Source organism: Mobula birostris, chromosome 18 (genome assembly GCF_030028105.1).
Source record: "Mobula birostris isolate sMobBir1 chromosome 18, sMobBir1.hap1, whole genome shotgun sequence".
NCBI lineage: Eukaryota > Metazoa > Chordata > Chondrichthyes > Myliobatiformes > Myliobatidae > Mobula > Mobula birostris.
Genome location: NC_092387.1, coordinates 68021335 through 68041460, shown reverse-complemented (window position 1 = coordinate 68041460; position 20126 = coordinate 68021335). Strand labels below are relative to the sequence as shown.

General features: G+C 43.7%; 1 protein-coding gene across 5 annotated transcripts in view; it reads right to left on the bottom strand.

Moving 5' to 3' along the window:
* Positions 1-20126, bottom strand: part of wdfy4 (WDFY family member 4) — a 358785-nt gene that overhangs the window by 28695 nt on the left and 309964 nt on the right. For all 5 annotated transcript variants that reach the window (XM_072282880.1, XM_072282882.1, XM_072282881.1 and 2 more), the window contains 4 exons: positions 9213-9366; positions 7138-7229; positions 4958-5170; positions 1876-2011 (listed from right to left, as the gene is read on the bottom strand). In XM_072282880.1, coding sequence (XP_072138981.1) covers positions 1876-2011; positions 4958-5170; positions 7138-7229; positions 9213-9366 — 595 coding nt within the window. The remainder of the gene's footprint in view (positions 1-1875; positions 2012-4957; positions 5171-7137; positions 7230-9212; positions 9367-20126) is intronic.

Sequence of the window (20126 nt, the reverse complement as noted above, 5' to 3'; positions counted from 1 at the left end):
CGATCGTGCTAACCGCTACGCTACTGTGGCGTACAATACATTGCTTTACATCCTCAGCAAGGAGGATAAATCACAAAGACCGAGCAGGCAGCGCTGAATAACACCTGCAGTGCAGTAATTCTGTCATCAAAGGACGGACCATCAAAAAGCTCAAACTATATTTATTATCAATGTATACCACATGCACCCTTCTTGCAGGCACAAAACAAAGAAATGCAGTAAAATTCACAAAAGAACCCATACCACAAAGACAGCCATACTGTACATCCAATGTGTGAAGAAGAAAGAACAAATTGTGTGAATGATTTAAAAAACGCAAACAATTCACAGAACGTGGACTGCAGAGACCCCAAAGGCCACCAGCCATGGAGCCAGTTGGGCTCCAGCCGGTCCAAAAGCCCAATGGCTGCAGTCTACAGCCACAGAGCCAGTTCACCTCTGAGGCAAGTGCCAATGCCTACAAGCTGCAGCTGAGGTAAGTGAGGAGTAGTGAGTTCATCCTCCACCCTCAGCCTCAACAACTTAATCATTTTAATCTGGCTTGGTGTTTAATTCAGCCAAACGTCAATCCATTATAAGCTTTCGGGCCCAGGCCCCACCTCCTCAGACTGGACTGAAGATTCAGTCCAGCCCAAATGACATATTTTTGTCAAATATTTCAGTATACCAGTAAAATGCCAAGTCATACAGACACTTCAAAAGCACACCTCCCAGCAGGAAATTACAGGCTGCAGATTGCAGAGATCACAGTCCAGAAAAAGTATATTTGATAGAATCGTTAGTAGTTCTGTTTGCTGCCTGCAAAGCATCACCGTGTCTCACCAGCGCCATCTTCACAATATCATTTTTAACATCAAAATCAAGTTCTTGTAGAACAGTGAGCTTCTGGTACTAAGGAATTCTAAAGCCCACAGTCGTCTGGCCACATGAGAAACCCAGACACCAGTTGCCTGAACCTTTCCTGAAACAGCTGATTGTCTGTAGATGGTCAGGGTTTTTTTTCACTTCAAAGCTTATTTAATTTCTGGATAATATGAGCAGCATGGTATTGTTTTACAGTGCCAGTGACCCTAGTTCAATCCTCTCCACCGTCTGCAAGGATTTTGTACATTCGCCCCGTGACTGTATGGGTTTCCTCCCACATTCCAAAGATGTTCTCGGAGAAGCAGGAGAATGGAATTGAGAGGGAAAATAAATCAGCCATGATGGAAAGGCAGAGCAGACTTGATGGGCCGAATGGCTTAATCCTGCTCCTGTGTCATCTGGTCCTATGGGTTAGGGTTAGTAAGTTATGGTAATGCTGTGCTGGCACTGGAAGCATGGAGACACTTGCAGGCTGCTTCCAGCTGTTTCGATCATTGAAGCAGGTGACACTGGAAGTTTCGATGTGCTGTACGTGTGACAAATAAAGCTAATCTAATCCCTTTATTGTCAGGGACACCATGAACACCACCTGAAGAGCAGGGAACCCTTGCTGATTCTGTTATATTTAGTCATAGAGTACAACAACATAGAACAGGCTCTTCGGTCCCTCTAGCCGATGCCAACTCAATCTTCAGCCTAGTTCCATCTTCCTGCACCCCAGCTATATCCCAACAAACCTTTCCAGTCCAAACTTCTCTTAAGTTTTACAAGTGAGACAAACATGACACATTTGCCCAAGATGCATACTTTACCAAGTTGGGTAGCAAGTCTGAGGAATTCTGGCAATAGTCTGCAGATGGTTACCCATACCTCTCACCAACAGCCACATTGTCGCTGTGATAGACAACAGATCGATTTGCATTTGAGCAGCTCTCATTGATTAGTTTACACACAGTCAGGAGACACGTCAAACATTTTCAGTTAAAGGTTTATAAAACTGCTTTTAAATACCTATCACGGGAACAGCAGAGGGTTTCAGATTCTGTAGGTGGTAGAAAAAGGGCTGGGTGGAGGCAGACAGGAGACTGTCCTTCCCTGAGGAATACTTCGCTGGGACTGCACGAGCAGGATGAGCTTTCTTGAAAAGCTGAAAGTAAACAAAAGAGAAGACTTGTGAGTCTGTTTATCAGAAGAAACCTCATCACTTCACAACCTACACAGCAGAGAGGTGGAACTAACACCAGGTGGGGTGAAGGATGGTTGCACAGTAATGTAGTGATTAGCACAACGCTTTCCGGTACCAGTGACCCAGGTTCAATTCCTGACTCTATCTGTAAGGATTTTGTACATTCTCCCCTTGACCACGTGAGTTTCCCCCACAATCCCAAGTCATACCAGTTGGTAGGTTAATTGGTGATTATAAATTGTCCCGTGAATAGGCTAAGGTTAAGTCGGGGCGTGCAGCTCAAAGATCCGGAAGGGCCTATTCCGGACTGCATCTCAATAAATAAATAGGATATTGCTGAACACAGCTCTAACTGCCATTTAATTTGGCCTGATGCAGCAACAAGGAACCACAGGCGCTGGAATCGGAAGCAGCACACACGATGGAGGAACTCAGTTTAAATGTCAGATCAAGACCCTTCATTTAGACTGCAGGGTGAAAACAAGTGGGGGTGGCCATTACTGGAAGTTCGAGATATCTATGTTCATGCCATAGTCATAGTCATACTTTATTGATCCCGGGGGAGATTGGTTTTCGTTAAAGTTGCACCATAAATAATAAATAGTAATAGAAATAGTAATAGTACTATTACTATTAGTAAATAGTAATAGTCATAGACATAATAAATAGTAATAGAAAAATAGTAATAAATAGTTAAATAGGAATATGTAAATTACACCAGTAAATTATGAAATAAGTCCAGGACCAGCCTATAGGCTCAGGGTGTCTGACCCTCCAAGGGAGGAGTTGTAAAGTTTGATGGCCACAGGCAGGAATGACTTCCTATGATGCTCTGTGCTGCATCTCGGTGGAATGGGTCTCTGGCTGAATGTACTCCTGTGCCCACTCAGTCCATTATGTAGTGGATGGGAGACATTGTCCAAGATGGCATGCAACTTAGACAGCATCCTCTTTTCAGACACCACCGTCAGAGAGTCCAGTTCCATCCCCACAACATCACTGGCCTTACGAATGAGTTTGTTGATTCTGTCGGTGTCTGCTACCCTCAGCCTGCCGCCCCAGCACACAACGGCAAACATGATCGCACTGGCCACCACAGACTCCTAGAACATCCTCAGCATTGTCCGGCAGATGTTGAAGGACCTCAGTCTCCTCAGGAAATCAGGTTGGAGGCAACGGAATACAAGGTGTTGTTGCTCCAACCTGAGTGTGGCCTCATCGCAACGGTAGAAGAGGCCAAGGATTGACGTATCGGAATGGAAATGAGAAGTGGAATTACAATGGGTGGCCCTGGGAGATCCTGCTTCTTCTGGTAGACCGAGTGTAGGTGCCCAGCGAAGCGGTCTCAACATCTACATTGAGTCTCACCAATATACAGGAGGTCACACTGGGAGCACAGAATACAGTATAAGACCCCAACAGACTCACAGGTGAAGTGTTGCCTCACCTGGAAGGACTGCTTAGGGCCCTGAATGGTAGTGAGGAAGGAGGTATAGGGGCAGGTGTAATACTTGTTCCACTTGCAAGGGTAAGTGCCAGGGGGAGGTCAGTGGGGAGGGACAAATGGACAAGGGAGGTGCATGGGGAGTGATCCCTGCAGAAAGCAGAAAATGGGGGGGGTGGGGGAGAGGAAAACATGCGCAGGGTAGTGGGATCCCATTGGAGATAGCGGAAGTTACAGAGAAACATGCGCCACACACTCTGAGAACTCAGCAGGTCAGGAAGCATGGAGAGGGATGATGAGTCAATGTTTCGGGCCAAGACCCTTCTTCAGGACTGGAAAGGAAGGGGGAAGATGCCAAAATAAGAAAGTGAGGGGAAGGGAAGGGATACAAGCTGGCAGGTGATAGGTGAGACCAGGTGAGGGGGAAGGTGGGTGGATGCAGGAAGGGGCAATGAAGTGAGAAGCTGGGAGATGATGGGGGAAAGAGGTGAAAGGCTGAAGAAGGAATCTGACAGGAGAGAACTGTGGACCATGGAAGGGGAAGAATAAGGGAAACCAGAAGAATGTGATGGGTAGGAGAGAATAAAGAATGGGTAGGATTGTAACAAGAATGAGGAATGGAAAAAGAGAAGGAGGGAGGGGGGAGAATTTACTGGAAATTGGAGAAATCAATGCTCATGCCATCAGTTTGGAGGCTACCTATTCAGAATATGGGGTGTTGTTCCTCCACCCTGAGTATGGGGTCCTCATGGCAGTAGAGGAGATCATGGACAGACATGTCAGAATGGGAATGGGTGGCGACTGGGAGATCCTGCCTTTTGAGACAAGCAGAACTTAAGTCCTCGACATGTACAATTGCAGTAAGAGACCTTTGCTCCTAAACTCAAAATCTCTTCCAAAGAAGACCATCAAACCATTTGAATTCTTATCTGGTGGATGCATTGCGTATTTGCATTCAGTGGCAGGTGTACAGGGATCCCTTTGATCCCAAAATCTCTCCATTGATGTAAGCATCCTATCTGGTTGCAACATTGCTTGGTGTGCCAACTGCTTTGCCTGTGACCAGAAGAATGCAGAAGGTTGTGGACACAGTTCAGCACATTATGGAAACCAGCCTCCCCTCCATGGACTCTGTATATACTTCTCATTGCCTTGATAAGCAGACAACATAATCACATCCATCACTTTTAACCCCCGCCATTCGGCAGAAAAGTCTGAAAGCTCATACCACCAGGATCAAGGACATCTTATTACCCTGCTGCTGGAGAAAGTTGAATGGTTCCCTACACAACTGGATGGACTCTTGACCTCACAATCTACTTTATTATGATCCTGAATCTTACTGTTTACCTGCACTGCACTTTCTCGCTCAGAGAAACCTTTCTGGAAATCATAACCGAAAAGGACTAATTTGAACATTTCAAAGAAATCTGTAAAAATATTGAAATCACAAGAACTTGTACCTGTTTAGGAATCTGCCCAAAATTACTGACAAAACCGAGGATGGTAGCTTTTTTCATTGGGTCCTTGATGTTATTAAGATCAACCTGATCATCGTAGAAATAAGGATGGAAAACATTAACTGCTTCAACGGCATTTGGACCCTTCTGCTTACAACCAAATATGAGGTCTATCCAGTGATGGAGACGGGAGGAGACGTAGTCACTTTCCAAAGCCTGTGAGAAGAGAACAGGACAGTGCATGAAGCAGCACAGTGATTTCATTTAGTTCATTTTATTTTAAATGTACTAATTATTGATTGATTTATTTTATTTATTGAAATAATCTTGCACTGGTATTCAAAATCAAATAAACTAGCAAAGTCCTAAGATTTTGTAAATCTAATTTAAAGGTTAATCTTTCATTTGATTAGAGGTACAACACAGAATCCTTCTGGCCCTTCAAACCACGCCATCAGTAACTCACTGATTTAACCCTAGCCTAATAACAGGACAGTTTACAAAGACCAATTAATCTACTAATAAGTACATCTTTGGACTGTAAGAAGAAACCAGAGGAAACCCAAGCATTCATGGGGAGGATGTACAAACTCCTTACAAGTGATGTCAGGATTGAATTCCAAACTCCGACACCCCAAGCTGTAATGTCGTCTCGCTAACCACTACGCTACCGTGGCAACCCTCAAGCAGCTGCTATTCAATTTAAAAGAGATGTGTAAAAAGAGTGGGTGGTTGGTAGTTGGCATTGACTTGATGGGCTGAAGAGCCTGATTCCATGTTGTCATAGAGTCACAGAACCCTACAGTGCAGAAGCAGGATCCAGAGTGCCAGCCTGGTCTTATGCCTAATTCCATCTCCCTGCACCCAGACCGTAGCCCTCCCTACCTCTCTCATCCATGCACCAATCCAAACTTCTCTTAGTCATGACAATTAAACCCACATCTGCTACTTCTGTTGGCTGCTCGTTCCATACTTCTCGCTCTAACTGAGTTCCACTTGGATGGTTAACTGCTTTATATGTGCAAGAGTAAAAATACAAACATAAATGAACCCAAGGAGTGAAATCCAGGCTGAGGTATAATCCATCCAACATGGGCAGTGCTGCTGACTGATTTATAATTACAATAATAAGACAAATTAGGACCAGTTTATTGGACACAAGTATGACAGTTCTACAGCGCTGGCTGTTCATTAGTAAATAATGAGACATTAAATTGATCCATTTGGATGAACAATTAACAGATTAGCATTTGCAAAGGTGAGAGAGGATGTTATTAATCACCACGTAAATCAGCAGAGTGTTTGTGGACAGGCCCAGGTCTACTTAACCCTTGCTCTGCCAGGTGCAACAGGGAATTGTGTGCTCCCTGGCCTCATCAACTTTTCTGACAGTCTTCGCATTGTCACAATGACAAATCATAATGTCATTCCGGTGTAAAGAAAATTCTTTCAAATTCAGTCCTAACTGACAAATTTCTGCCCCTTGCCCCCAGTTCTGGGAATTGCTGTAAGTAATTTGCAAGTTAGAAATGTCCAATATGTTATCTCTTTTATTAGAGATTTTTAAAATGTAGACACACAGCATGGTAACAATGGTATTACTGTAATACTGCAGTGAAATAAGGTGGGATGGCAGCCTAGCAGTTAGGGAAGTGCTATTACAGTTCAACTCATACCATTGTCTGCGAGGAGTTTGTATGTTCTCCCCGAGACCGTGTGGGTTTCCTCTGGGTGCTCTAGTTTCCTCCCACATTCCAAAGAAATTTAGGTGAATAGGTTAATTAGTCACACGGGTGTATTTCAGCAGGATGGGCTCAAAGGGCCCACTCTACATAAATAAATAAATAGACAGCTGGTTAAGGGCCAGAAACGATTGGCTGGAGGAACTCCGTGCATTAAGCAGTATCTGAGGAAGGAAAGCAATTGCCAATGTTTTGGGTCAAAATCCTGCTTCAGGGTTTCAATTTGAAATGTTGACAGTTCCTTTCCTCCCACAGTGTTGGATGTGGGCTTGATTACGACACTTATTAGAAGTTTGGATAGGAAAATGGATGGAATGGGTACAGAAGGTGTGGGTCAATGAGATTAGGCCAAATAACAGCTTGTCATGAACTGGATGGGCTGAAGGGCCTGTTTCTGTGCTGTCGTGTTCTATAATTCTTTAGTCAGCCAGCAGTACTCACCATGCGATGAAGCCGGATAAATTCTCGAGCGTCACCTTTAGCCCAGGGAGGAAGAATCACATCTCCTAGTGTAGTCCCATCCTGCATAGAACCTGCAAATATATTTAATGCTGTTCGATTCTGATGTTTAAATCCAAGATTCTTTCAGAAGTCAGGAAAGAGGCACAAAACTTGTTGCTTCAAATTGTTTCATTAGGAGTTGATAGAACAAAGAAAACAAATGGTGATGGGGAAGGAGTCTACTAGAGAGCCAAAGGAAAAAACATGGTGCCTAGCATGGTTTATACCACAGGGATAAGAAAAATTCCATTCAAATGTGTAGGTGAGAGACAACTAATTAGAAAGCTATTGCTCAAATAATATAGTACTAAGTTAACCAATTATTCATATAACATGTAGAACAAAGAAGCTTCCAGAGCTTTCCTGAATTATACTTAGTATAGCCACTAGAGGCATATTAAACTGTTATATGCATATTAAAAACTACTTAAAATACATGTAAGTATATAAATAATTGTAAAACTGTGAAGAAAATAACAATTAAACAGTCTAATCTAAGAATTAAACAGTTGGATCCAGCAATGCTAATTTACCATTCAGTATTGTTAGCAGGCTTCAACTGAATTAGCACACATTCCACACTGAGAGAACATAACTGATATCAGCAGAGAGAAGCCATTATGACATGGATGTCTCATGCAGTCAGAGATCCACTAGTTACACTCCTGGAAAAGTTAGGAAAGATTTGTGGTTTTCCAGGGACAGTAACCTGAAATTGGAAAATCTGACGTATCTGGAGAGGAACTTTGTGAAATAAAGTTTCTCAATGGGTCGGGTTACCTCATATAAAATTAGAATTAATCACAGACCAGCAATCCGACTCACAAAGATCAGCACACAAGTATTCAGTTAGTGCTACCATCACCCCCTTGAGCCCCAAAGCTCCCTTGATACTTCCAGGTGTAACAATATGGTGCTGGGCAGGGATGTGTCAGCTGCAGATATAATAGAGCAGTTTCAGGTATTTCAGTCTGATAAGCATTAAATTGCCTTGATATTGGGATGCATTTTAACCTGATATAATACATAAGTCATGCATTAAATCTGTGTAAAGCACATTTTGAAGTGCCTACACTGGTTTACCACCCATTGACACAGGCTGATAGGGTGGTAAACAATGGGCACCGTATGCTTGTCCTTATTAGCTGAGGTATTCAGTCCATGAGACAGGTCTATAAAGCTCTGGTTAGGCCATGTCTAGATTATTGCATTCATTATTCATTCTGGCCAGTCCATTATTGGAAGGATATGGGGGCTTTGGACAGGGTACAGAGAAAGTTTACTAGGATGCTATCTGGATTAGAGGGTATGTGATAAAAGGAGAGGTTAGTGTTGTTTTCTCTGGATGAGTTGGGGCCACAAGGATGTCATAGATTTTTGGTGAACCTCAAGGTCATTAGTTACCTCTGTTTAGCCCACACAGCACAGAGATGGGCTCCTCCTCCCACTGGGTCCACACTGACAGATGAATTCCCATTCACCTCAATCTCATTTCATTCTTGTCACATTTTGGATCTTGGAGGCCCAATATCAGCTTGTCTAGGAGTCTGGGACAGAGGTTTGGAGGCTAGGAGATAGCCTGATGTGAGGCTGCAGGCCTGTGTGTGTGAGGGTGGCATATGGGCTTGTGTTGCTATTGTTGTCTTGTTCTGTTGTTGTTGTTGTTGTTGCTGCTTGTGTTGTGTGTTGTGTTGCTATCATTTTGAACATACTATGTTGATGCTGGAATGTGTGGTGACACTTGCAGGCTACGCCCAGCACATCCTTGGGTGTGTTACTTGTTAATGCAAATGAACCATTTCACTGCATGTTTCAATTATGTGTGATACGTAATTCTGAATCTGAATCCTAATCTCATCAATTCCACCCCCCTGCCATTCTATCCCTTATCCAACCACCATGGACAATCCACGGCAGCAAATAAATCTTGCTACCTGCAGGTCTTTGGGCTGTGGGAGGAAACCAAAATGCCCAGGAGAAACCCAAATTGTCACTTGATGATCCATCATACGTACCGAACTCCAGCTTGTTGTGGTTGAGCAGGAACTCGGGCAGGTAGAAGAACTCTGGGGTGAGCTCCCTCACGTCGCTCATGTTGTCCCTGGATGATGACTCCCACTCCTTCTTAATGTTGAAAAACATCCTGTCCGCCACGTCGAAACTCCCTCCCTAGAGATAGAATCACCGAATATTTACAGGACCGGGGGGCGGGGGGCATTCAACTCTTTGTGTCCAAATTAGTCCCTTATTCCTATCAATTCCCCACTACCCTGAAGCTGTTTTCTATTCCAATACTTATCCAGGTTCTGTGTGAATGGTGTTACCTCTAGGACTTGTCGGGATAGTGCAATCCAGGCTCCAACCTTTCACTGTGGAAAAATGACTTCCCTCATGTCAGTGTTTGCTTCTTTTCCCAATCTCCATGTCCTCTACTTCATGACACATCCATCAATGAGAATAGCTTCTTTATCCACTTAGTCCGTATCTCATGCCAGTCCTCTTTATAGAAACAGAGCAGTAGCAGGCCCTTCCAGACCAACGAGCCCAAGCAGCCCAATTACACCCATTTGACACATTAGCCTGCAAACCCATCGATCTTTGGAATGTGCAAGGCAACTGAACACTTGGAGGAAACCCATGTGATCGTGGGGAGGACATAGTAATTTCTTACAGACAGTGGGCACTGGCTCTGTAATAGTACTACACTAACTGCCGTGCCACCCTATCGCCCCTTAAGACATTCAGTGGGCCAGCTGCCAACCCTGGGGTAACTCCGCTATGCACTTGCCTCCAGTTCCAAAGGAATCAGCCTTCCACCACTATTGCAGCACACACAAAATGCTGGAGGAGCTCAGCAGGTCAGGCAGCATCTATGGCAGTGAATAAACAGTCGATATTTTGGGCTGAGACCCTTCTCCCGTACTGAAAAGGAGGGGGGAAGATGCCAGAATAGAATGGTGGGTGGAGGGAAGGAAGACTAGCTGGAAGGTGACACGTGAAGCCAAGTAGGTAGGAAAGGTCAAGGGCTGGAGAAGAAAGAAGTTGATAGGAGAGGAGAGTGGAGCATAGGAGAAAGGGAAGGAGGAGGGGAACCAGGGGACGTGATAGGCACGTAAGAAAAGGTAAAAGGTCAAAGTGGGGTACAGAGGAAGGTTTTTTTTACTGGAAGGAGAAATTTTGGGGCACTTCTCTGTTTTCATGGATGTTTGCGAAGAAAAAGCATTTCAGGATGTATATTGTATACATTTCTCCGACATTAAGTTGTACCTTTGAACCTTTGAAGTTTATATCCTCTGTTTCCTATAATTTAACCAATTTCCTATGTCCACTGTCAGTGGCTCTCTGAGCTACAGGCTTCAATCTTAATGACAAGCAGATCTCTATCCTAGAGTTCTACAGAGTGGAAATAGATCCTTCAGCCCAACTGGTCTGTACCTCTAAAGATTCCCATGTAAGCTAGTCCCATTTTCCCATACTTGGCCCACATCCCTGTAAACATTTCCCATCCCTCTAAACATTTCCCATCCATGTACCCGCCCAAGCAAGTTTTAAAAGTTGTTAATGCACCTGCCCCAACTACTTCCTCTGGCAGCTCATTCTATATACTGACCACTCTCTGGGTGATAAAGTTGTCCCTCAGGTTCCTAATAGATCTCTCCCCTTTCACCTTAAACCAATAGCCTCCAGATCTTGGTTTGCCTACCCCAGAAAAAGTACTGACTGCAGTCATCCTATCCATGCCCTTCCTGATTTTATGCACCTCTGTAAGGTGACCCTCATTCTCCTATGCTCCAATAAATGTCCCAACCTGCTGAACTTCTTTCTATAACTCAGTCTCTCAAACCCCGGCAATATCCTTGTAAATCTCCTCTGCATTCTCCAGCGTAATGATTCCTTCCCCTAGCAGGGTAACCAAAACTGAACACAATATTCCAAATCCGGGAGGCACAGTAGCGTAGCAGTTAGCATCATGCTTTGCAGCTCCAGCAATTATGATTGGTATTCAATTTCTGCCGCTGTAAGGAGTTTGTACGTTATCCATGTGACCGCATATGTTTTATCTGTTTGCTCTGGTTTCCTCCCACGTTCCAAAGATGTACGGGTTAGGATATGTAATTTATAGGTGTGTTATGTTGGCACCATAAGTGTTGGCATTCTCAGACGGTGTTGGTCTTTGACGTAAATTGTGTGCGTCTGTACACTGCAACACACATAAAAGTTGCTGCCTGGCCTGCTGCGTTCACCAGCAACTGTTATGTGTGTTGCTTGAAATTCCAGCATCTGCAGATTTCCTCGTGTTTGCGTCTGTACACTGCTGGGAGACTGTACCATCGATTGCTGGACATCGTTGCTGAGGGTCTTGGACTATAATGAGTGAATATGCTTCTTTGCTTGATATTTTGAATTATGTGACTCATTATTTTTGAATGTTTGTTTGCTATTTTGAATGTTTTGCACCTTGGCTCCAGAGGAACACTGTCTCGTTCAGCTGTCTCAAACTTAAGGATTGAAGGGCGCCCATTCAGAACAGAAATGCAAAGAAATTTTTTTAGTCAGAGGATGGTGAATCTATGGAATTTCTTGCCACAGGCAGCAGTAGAGGCCAAGTCATTGGGTGTATTTAAGGCAGAGATTGATAGGTATCTGAGCAGCCAGGGCATCAAAGGTTATGGTGAGAAGGCGGGGGGTGAGACTAAATAGGAGAATGGATCAGCTCATGATAAAATGGCGGAGCAGACTCGATGGACCGAATGGCCGACTTCTGCTCCTTTGTCTTATGGTCTTATGGTCTCTATGTATGGTTTAACTGATAATTAAACTTGATTTGATTTGATGCATTTCACTGAGTGTTCTAATGCTTCAGTGTACATGTGACAAGTAAAGCTAATATTTAATGCTGTCTCACAAACACCTTGTTCAACTGCAACTTAATATCCCAACTTCAGTACCCTGAATGTTGTAGGCTAGTGTGCCGAAAGCCTCCTTCACCACACTGTGTCACCCACTATCAAGCAACCACGTACTTGTACTCTATGGTGTATTTTCCTTTCCAGATGTTCTGGAGAGCCATGGTATGGTGTTTCCATTCACTGACTTTCATTTGGAGACTCCACTTTTGCAACATACCACCGTAGCCAGCCTGCTTGTTCCAACATATTTCAACCCCCATCTCCAATAAACAAAAGTATTCAAAGACATGAAAAGTGGAAACAGATTTTAAATTTCTCTTTCCATATGTACTGGAGTTTCCAGGAGATTAATATTTCATTCCTGGAAACTGTGAGGCAATCCAAAAGGCTGCCAGACCTTCATTCTTTGACAGCTCCTCACAACTGGAAGCCTTATCATTCAAACATGATATGCAATGCCTCAGGAGGTTCAGGGCCAGAAGCCAGAAGCTTGGTCAAAGCCTGGACTGAAGACAGCTTTGGAGGAGGATGTAGAGATAGAGTGGCAGAGATGGTTGGGGAGATGGCCTCACAGAGTTTAGGGGAATTTAAGGGTTTATTATTGTCACATGTACCAAGGTAGAGTGAAAAGCTTGTCTTGCATACTGTTCATGCAGATCAGATCATTATAGAGTGCACTGAGGTAGAACAATAACAATACATTATAGGGAAGTGTTAGGAGACAAATGAGGCCATCGAGGGATCTGAAAAGAAGGAAAAAGCCCTACTTTATAATAAGCTATATATTCTTCTACAGATCTAACATCTAAGATATTTTGAATCCATCAAGCGGTACCTGGGTAGATATGCTCATTCTAATTTGATCCTGACATCTGTTCTGCTTGTGTAGTTTAAGGAGTGGGTTTTATCCTGAGACCTCTCTATATTTAATTGGGAAAACTCAGAAAGTGACCCCAGATAAAAGTGGGTGGAGACAAGTCTTGCCTCTTATGCTTTACACAATGTGATCACAGTACTTACTATGTGGACAATGGAGTTTACTTACCTGTTTGGGCTGCATTCACAATTATGCGAATCTCATTGAAACCTATCAAATATTGAAAGCCCTAGACAGAGTGGATGTGGAAAGGATGCTTCGAATAGAGGAAGACCCAACAAGTAGAGGGCACAACCTCAGAATAGAAGGACATCCATTTAGAACAGAGATGAAGAGGAATTTATTTAGCTAGAGGGTGGTGAACCTGTGGAATTCATTGCCAAAGACACCTATGGAGGCCAATTCACTCGGTATATTGGAAACAGAGATTGACAGGTTTTTGATTAGTCAGGGTGTCAAAGGTTACAGGGAGAGAGCAGGAGAATGGGCTTGAGAGGGATAATAAATCAGCCATGATCAAATGGCAGAGCAGAAGTGATGGGCTGAATGGCCTAATTCTGCTTCTGGAGGACCTGAAATTGATAGCCCTATCAGCAGATAGTCATTTGAGGATCACCTGAAGACCCAGAGATGACTATGAAAATCTGGAAGGGTGCCTTAAGAAAACCTGTCCCATTAAGAACTCACCCCTAGTTCCCCCACAGTAAAGTATTGTTTTATTATTCACCTTGAAACAACGCATATCCCTGGAATGTATTCTCAAATGAAACATCCAGCCCACCACAACCATGATCTTCTCCCTAAAACCTCTCCCAGATCACTTCCACTACTTCCTCACCACCCTGCCATTACTCCCTTCTTCCCAAATTCCCTGACACCACAGACCCATTCTTGTTACTCCCACTCATATACCCTCCCACCCCCAGTTCTCTTCCATCCATTTCTTTGTCCTACAACTTGCAAAGACCTGCATCACCTCTTGCTAACCGCCTCTGAAACTCCAAACCCATTCCAACCCATCTCCAGCAGCAGATCCTCTCCTGATCCCTGATAACCCACTCCCAGACCCTATCCCATCTCAAAACTGCTCACCCAATCCAATTACTCAAAGATAAAATAGTTGCTTATTTCTCTACCTGTACCAAACACCTAATTCCTTCATAATTGCTAGAAACTACTGAATGTGAGACTGCAGGTCACAGAATCATTTCAGAGTTGTGGTGATTGAAGTTATTGATGCTCGTTCATCAGCCTGATGGTTTAAGTTATTGATGCTCATTCATCAGCTTGACGGTTCTCGGGTAGGTTATAGGACTTTTTTAAGAGAAGTTTGGATAAGTACATGGATGGGAGGGCTATGGTCCAGGTGCAAGCTGATGGGACTAAACAGATTAATAGTTTGGCAAGGACTAGGTAGGCTGAAGAGCCTGTTTCTGTGCTTTAGTGCTCTATGATTCTAATAACAAGCAAAGATGTACTGATGCTGGAATTCTGAAATAAAAGCAGGAAATACTGCAAGTACCCAGCCCGAAAGTTTAACAACTATGAAGCTGTAATCTGTTCAGCTGAAAAAACTAACCAGGCGATGGTGTTGGTTCTGTGACCACAGGTATGTCAAGGTCACCAGAACTGATGATCTTTTCCTCCAACCTCATTGATTTTCTCAGTGCTAGCTTTATTTGTCAAATGTACATCAATGAAATGCGTCTTTTGCATACTAACACAACCTAAGGATGTGCTGGGGGCAGCCCATAAGTGTCGTCATGCTTTTGGTGCCAACACAGCATGCCCACAACTTATTAACCCTCACTGTACATCTTTGGGGTGTGGGAGGAAACCAGAGCACCGGGAGGAAACCCATATGGTCACGGGGAGAACATACAAACTCCTAACGGAGAGCGGCAGGAATCAAACCCAATCGCTGATCATTGGGACTGTAAGCGACTGTACTAACCTTTATGCTATCAAACCTATTGTTAATTTTCAATGAATTTCCCTTTCTGATCACCTTCTATAGCTCCTTGGAACATGTCCCTTCTCATTTTTATGGTATTTCAATCTCTCCGACACCCCTAGGCCATTTATATTAAATTTTTCCAGTTACACTCAACTCCATCTCAGACAATTTTTATTACATTTTATTGTTCGTTTTGCAGCTCCTTTAGGCGTTCATTTTTTCAGTGAATTTCTTTATGGTCTTTAACTCTCCAATGGCACTGCTAAGAAAACAAATCTTGTCAAGTTGGACAGTAGGACAATAGTTTTGTCATTCTCCTGGACAAGTGGACATTTAATTGATAAGAAGACATCGCTCATTTTCAAATCAGAAGACAAAGGAATAGATTAATGCCATTTGGCCCATCAAGGCTGCTCTGCCATTTCATCATGACTGATGTATTATCCCTCTCAATCCCATACTCCAGTTTTCTCCCCGTAACCTTTGACGACCTGATTAACCAAGAACCTATCAACCTCTGCTTTAACTACACTCAATTATTTGGCCTCCACAGCTGTCTGTGGCAATGAATTCCACAGATTCACCACCATCTGGCTAAAAAAATTCATTCTCATCTCCATTCTAAATAGATGTCCTTCTATCCTGAGGCTATGCCCTCTGGTCTAAGACCCCTCCCCCCCCCACTATAGGAAACATCCTCTCCATATACACTCTATCTAGGCCTTTCAATATTCTATAGATTTCAATGAGATACTGCCCTAATTCTTCTAAACTTCAGTGAGTACAGGCCCAGAGCTATCAAACATTCCTCATACAATAAGCCTTTCGTTCCTGGAATCATTTTCATGAACCTCCTGTGAACCTTCTCCAATGTCAGCACATCCTTTCTTAAATAAGAGGCCCAAAACTGCTCACAATACTCCAAGTGAGGCTTCATCAGTGCTTTATAAAGCCTCAGCATTACATCCTTGCTCTTATATTCTAGTCCTAACAGTGCTAACAATGCATTTGCCTTCCTCATCAATGACTGAACCTGCAAAGGAACCTTTAGGAAATCCTGCATAAAAACTCCTAAGTCCCTTTGCACCCCAGATTTTGAAATTTCTCCTCGTTTAGAAAATAGTCTATGTTTTTATTCCTTCTACCAATGTGCATGACCATACACTTCTTGACACTGTCTTCCACCTGCCATTTTCCTGCCCATTCTCCTCATCAGTCCAAATCCTTCTGCACCCACCTGCTTCTTCATAACTACCTGCCTCTCCACCCATTTTCGTGTTGTCCATGCCCAGAGAGAGGTCAATATTCTATATACTTTGTTTCTGGGTGACAAAAGTACTCCTGAAGTTCCTACCTTAAACTTATGCCCCCACCTTAGCTCCCATCTTAAACTTATGCCCTCTAGATCTTGGTTTGCCAACCCTTGGGAAAACGATGAGTGCTTTCATCATATCTATGCCCTCCCGATTTTATGCACCTCAGTAACTGACCCCATTCTCCTACGCTCCAATGAATAATGTGCCAACCTGTTCAGCTTCTCTTCATCACTCAGTACCTGAGTGTCGGCAACATCTCACCCACCCCCATTCCCTCCCCTGCTCAGACTTGAACCTCAGGCTTAAGCATCAGCTTCCCCAAATCACCCAATCAATATGGACCTGTGGCCACTCGATTCCTTATAAACTTCATTCCTTTCGATATCTGTGACTGCCTGCCATGTCATTTTCATTGCCAGTGTAGGATAGATCTGTCCAGTATAGTTTAACCTCTAACCGTATTGCAGACTGTAAGACCGATTCACATGGGAACCGGTTTAATCTTAATAAGCCAAGGGATTTTTTTTTTGTGCAGAGATGGGAATGTGGAACTAAGGTTAAGAACAGGCTAGCCTTTATCTATTAAATGGTGGAGCAGGTTTGAATGACCAAGTGGCCTTCTCCTGCTTCTAATTTGTGTGTCTGCACTCAGATTGCACACTGCACACACGATGGAATATGTCATGGCCAATGCCACACATATGTGCATAGTCTATAAACATGTACTGTGTTTAAAGTCTTCTCAGTTCCTCCAATGGTACATCTGGAGAGAGTTTAGTGTTTGTTTTGTGCTGCACTCTAGTTATACTGCAGCAGGTGTTGGTCCACCAAAGTGTGTTTTCTCTCAAACATATTCTCCTGCCACAGCCCCTTAGTTAACAAATTACCTGCCAGATTCCTTAGTTATACCACTGCCCAAGCAGCAAGGGCCACACAAACCACCACTCATTGGCCCTCCACTGTTCAATTGCAGTACTGTCCAGTTACACAAATGTTCACTTGCACGACTGCTTACTTGCACTACTACTCCATTGCACAACTGTTCGCTTGCACTTTGCTGCTCATTCACTAACAAGTCAGGTTTTCTATTCATTTCTCCATTGAAAGTCCACAGAGAGAGGCCTGGCAGGAACAGGGAGAAAGGACATCAGTCTCTAGATGCCTTCAGGTGAAAACTCTCTGAGCTCAGGTGTGGGAAGATCCAAGTCTCTCTGAGCTAGAACTGAGAGATTCCATTTTGGGTAAAACCCCGGATTGCCCATGGAGCTGACAGCCAGGGGGGCTCAGCAGCAGGTGATGAGATAAATCCCAACAGTGAAATTCTAGGTGGTCTCTGTTCTTGTCGAGACCCTTCGTCAGGAAGGATCTCCTGATGAAGGGTCCCGGCCTGAAACGTCGACTGTACCTCTTCCTAGAGATGCTGCCTGGCCTGCTGCGTTCACCAGCATTTGTTGTGTGTGTTGCTTGAATTTCCAGCATCTGCAGATTTCCTTGTGTTTGGTCTCTGTTCTTTCTCTGTTCTTTGGTTCCTGTATCAGCCCTGTCCTGCACAGAAGCTGCATCCATATCTACTCCTCACTGGTTCTCACTACCCTTTCCTCCCATCTCTCTTTCTCTCCCTCAACACTTTACCTCTCTAGGCTATCGTGTGGCACCTCCTTCCTTTCAACACTGTGTGTCTATCTACAGGGGTTGCTTTCTCCATCTCATTTCTTCACATTGCCCCCTCTCTCTCTTACAGACATGAATGGGGACACACACACACATTCTCTCCCTCAGACACTCTCCTTCACACACAAACACACACACTCACTCTCTCTTCCTGTCTTACACACACTCCTCCACTCACTCCCTCTCTTTCTGCCTCACACACACTCCCCCACACTCACTCACTTTCTCTCTCACACACGCACGCGCACACACATACAAACACATGCTCTCTTTCTGTCGCACACACCAGGTCTCTCTCACTCACCACACATGCACTCTCTCTCTCTCACACGCACACACACTCCCTCTTACACACACATATACACTCTCTGTCACACACGCATACACTCTCTCTCTCTCACACACGCATACACTCTCTCTCACACACATACACTCTCTCTCTCACACACACATACACTCTGTCACGCACACTCTCTCACACACACAAATACACTCTCACAAACACTCTCTCACACATACATTCTCTCTCTCTCTCTCTCTCTCTCTCTCTCACACACACACACACACACACACACTCTCTCTCTCTCCCACTCACACATACACACATTCCCTGACTTGATTCCTTCCCCTCCTCCGAAAACAGAACATGCTGCCAACTCGCATCTGAATGCAGTGAGCAGGTCTCAGTGTCTGTGCACTGCCCCACCTAGTGGTGAGTTGAAAACTGGTAACGATCAACTCACCTGGTAGGAAGGTTCTGTGGAAAGTCAAATTCAAGCTAACATCTGGACATTGAGCTAAAGGTTAAACTCTTTCCTTTATCACTACTAAACAGTAACAAACTGGACTCTTTAAGCAGTAAATAAGAGAACATTACAGGTGGAGTTAAGCACACTGATTTTATATTGCAATGCCATTATTTGGTGTTTTTTCCAACTAAAATAACTTAATCAAAGAACAGTTGAAATTCACATGACCAATACTGCTCCAGAGACAGTAAAAACTAATCAAAAAATTCCAATGAATTGACAACACACATGTAGGCTGATTAATGATTTTAATAGCCAACTATATATGTTTTTACCTCTGTGGATATTTCTTAAGAATTTTTTTATTAAGTTTTAATAACCAACTCTGCCCAAACATTTTTTCAGCTTCCCTGAGCTTAATGCGGTGGCTCTGATCTGTATACGCTGGAGGACAATGGAATCTAATCAATGCAGCGGGGTGGAGGGGGGGGCAGGTGGCAATGCTTGCACACAATTATGGATATTGTTAATATTTTGATATTAAATAGAAAAATTGCTAACAGGCAATGATAACAGAAAAAATATTAAGCAAATGGTGAGTGATTTAAAAATATCAGCATTTGAATTTCTTTTCACTGGTCCCTTCACTCCTTTTAACTGTCTGAGAGACTATTGGCCAAAATATTCTCCACCCAGCAGCCCTTGTGTTCTTTGAGATGATATGCCTGACGATATGGCAGGATTTCAGATGGTGATGACAGGGCGTGCAGGAGTAAGGTATCAGCTAGCTGAGTGGTGTCGCAGCAACAACCTTGCTGTCAATGTCAGTAAGACCAAAGAACTGATTGTGGACTTCAGAAAGGGTAAGATGAGGGAACACACAACAGTCATCATAGAGGGATCAGAAATGGAAATGGAAAGAGTGAGCAATTTCAAATTCCTGGGTGTCAATACCTCCGAGGAACTAACCTGGACCCAACAATCAATGCAGCTACAAAGAAGGCATGACAGTAGCTATATTTCATGAAAGGAGTTTGAGGAGATTTGGTATGTCACCGAAGACACTCACAGATTTCTGCAGATGTACCACAGGAAGCATTCTAACTGGCTGCATCACCGTCTGGTACGGGGGTGGGGGGGGGGCTTGCTACTGCAAAGGATTGAAATAAGCTGCAGAAGTTGTAAACATAGTCAATTCCATCATGGGCACCAGCCTCCCCAGAATCCAGGACATATTCAAAAATCAATGCCTCAAAAAGGCAGCATCCATCATTAAAGACCCCCATTTCCCAGGACATGCCACCATCAGGGAGGAAGTACAGGAGCCTGAAGGCCCACACTCAATGATTCAGGAACAGCTTCTTCCCCTCTGCCATCTGATTTCTGAATGGACATTGAATCCATGAACACTACCTCACTACTTTTTTTAAAATTCCTATTTTTGCTCTA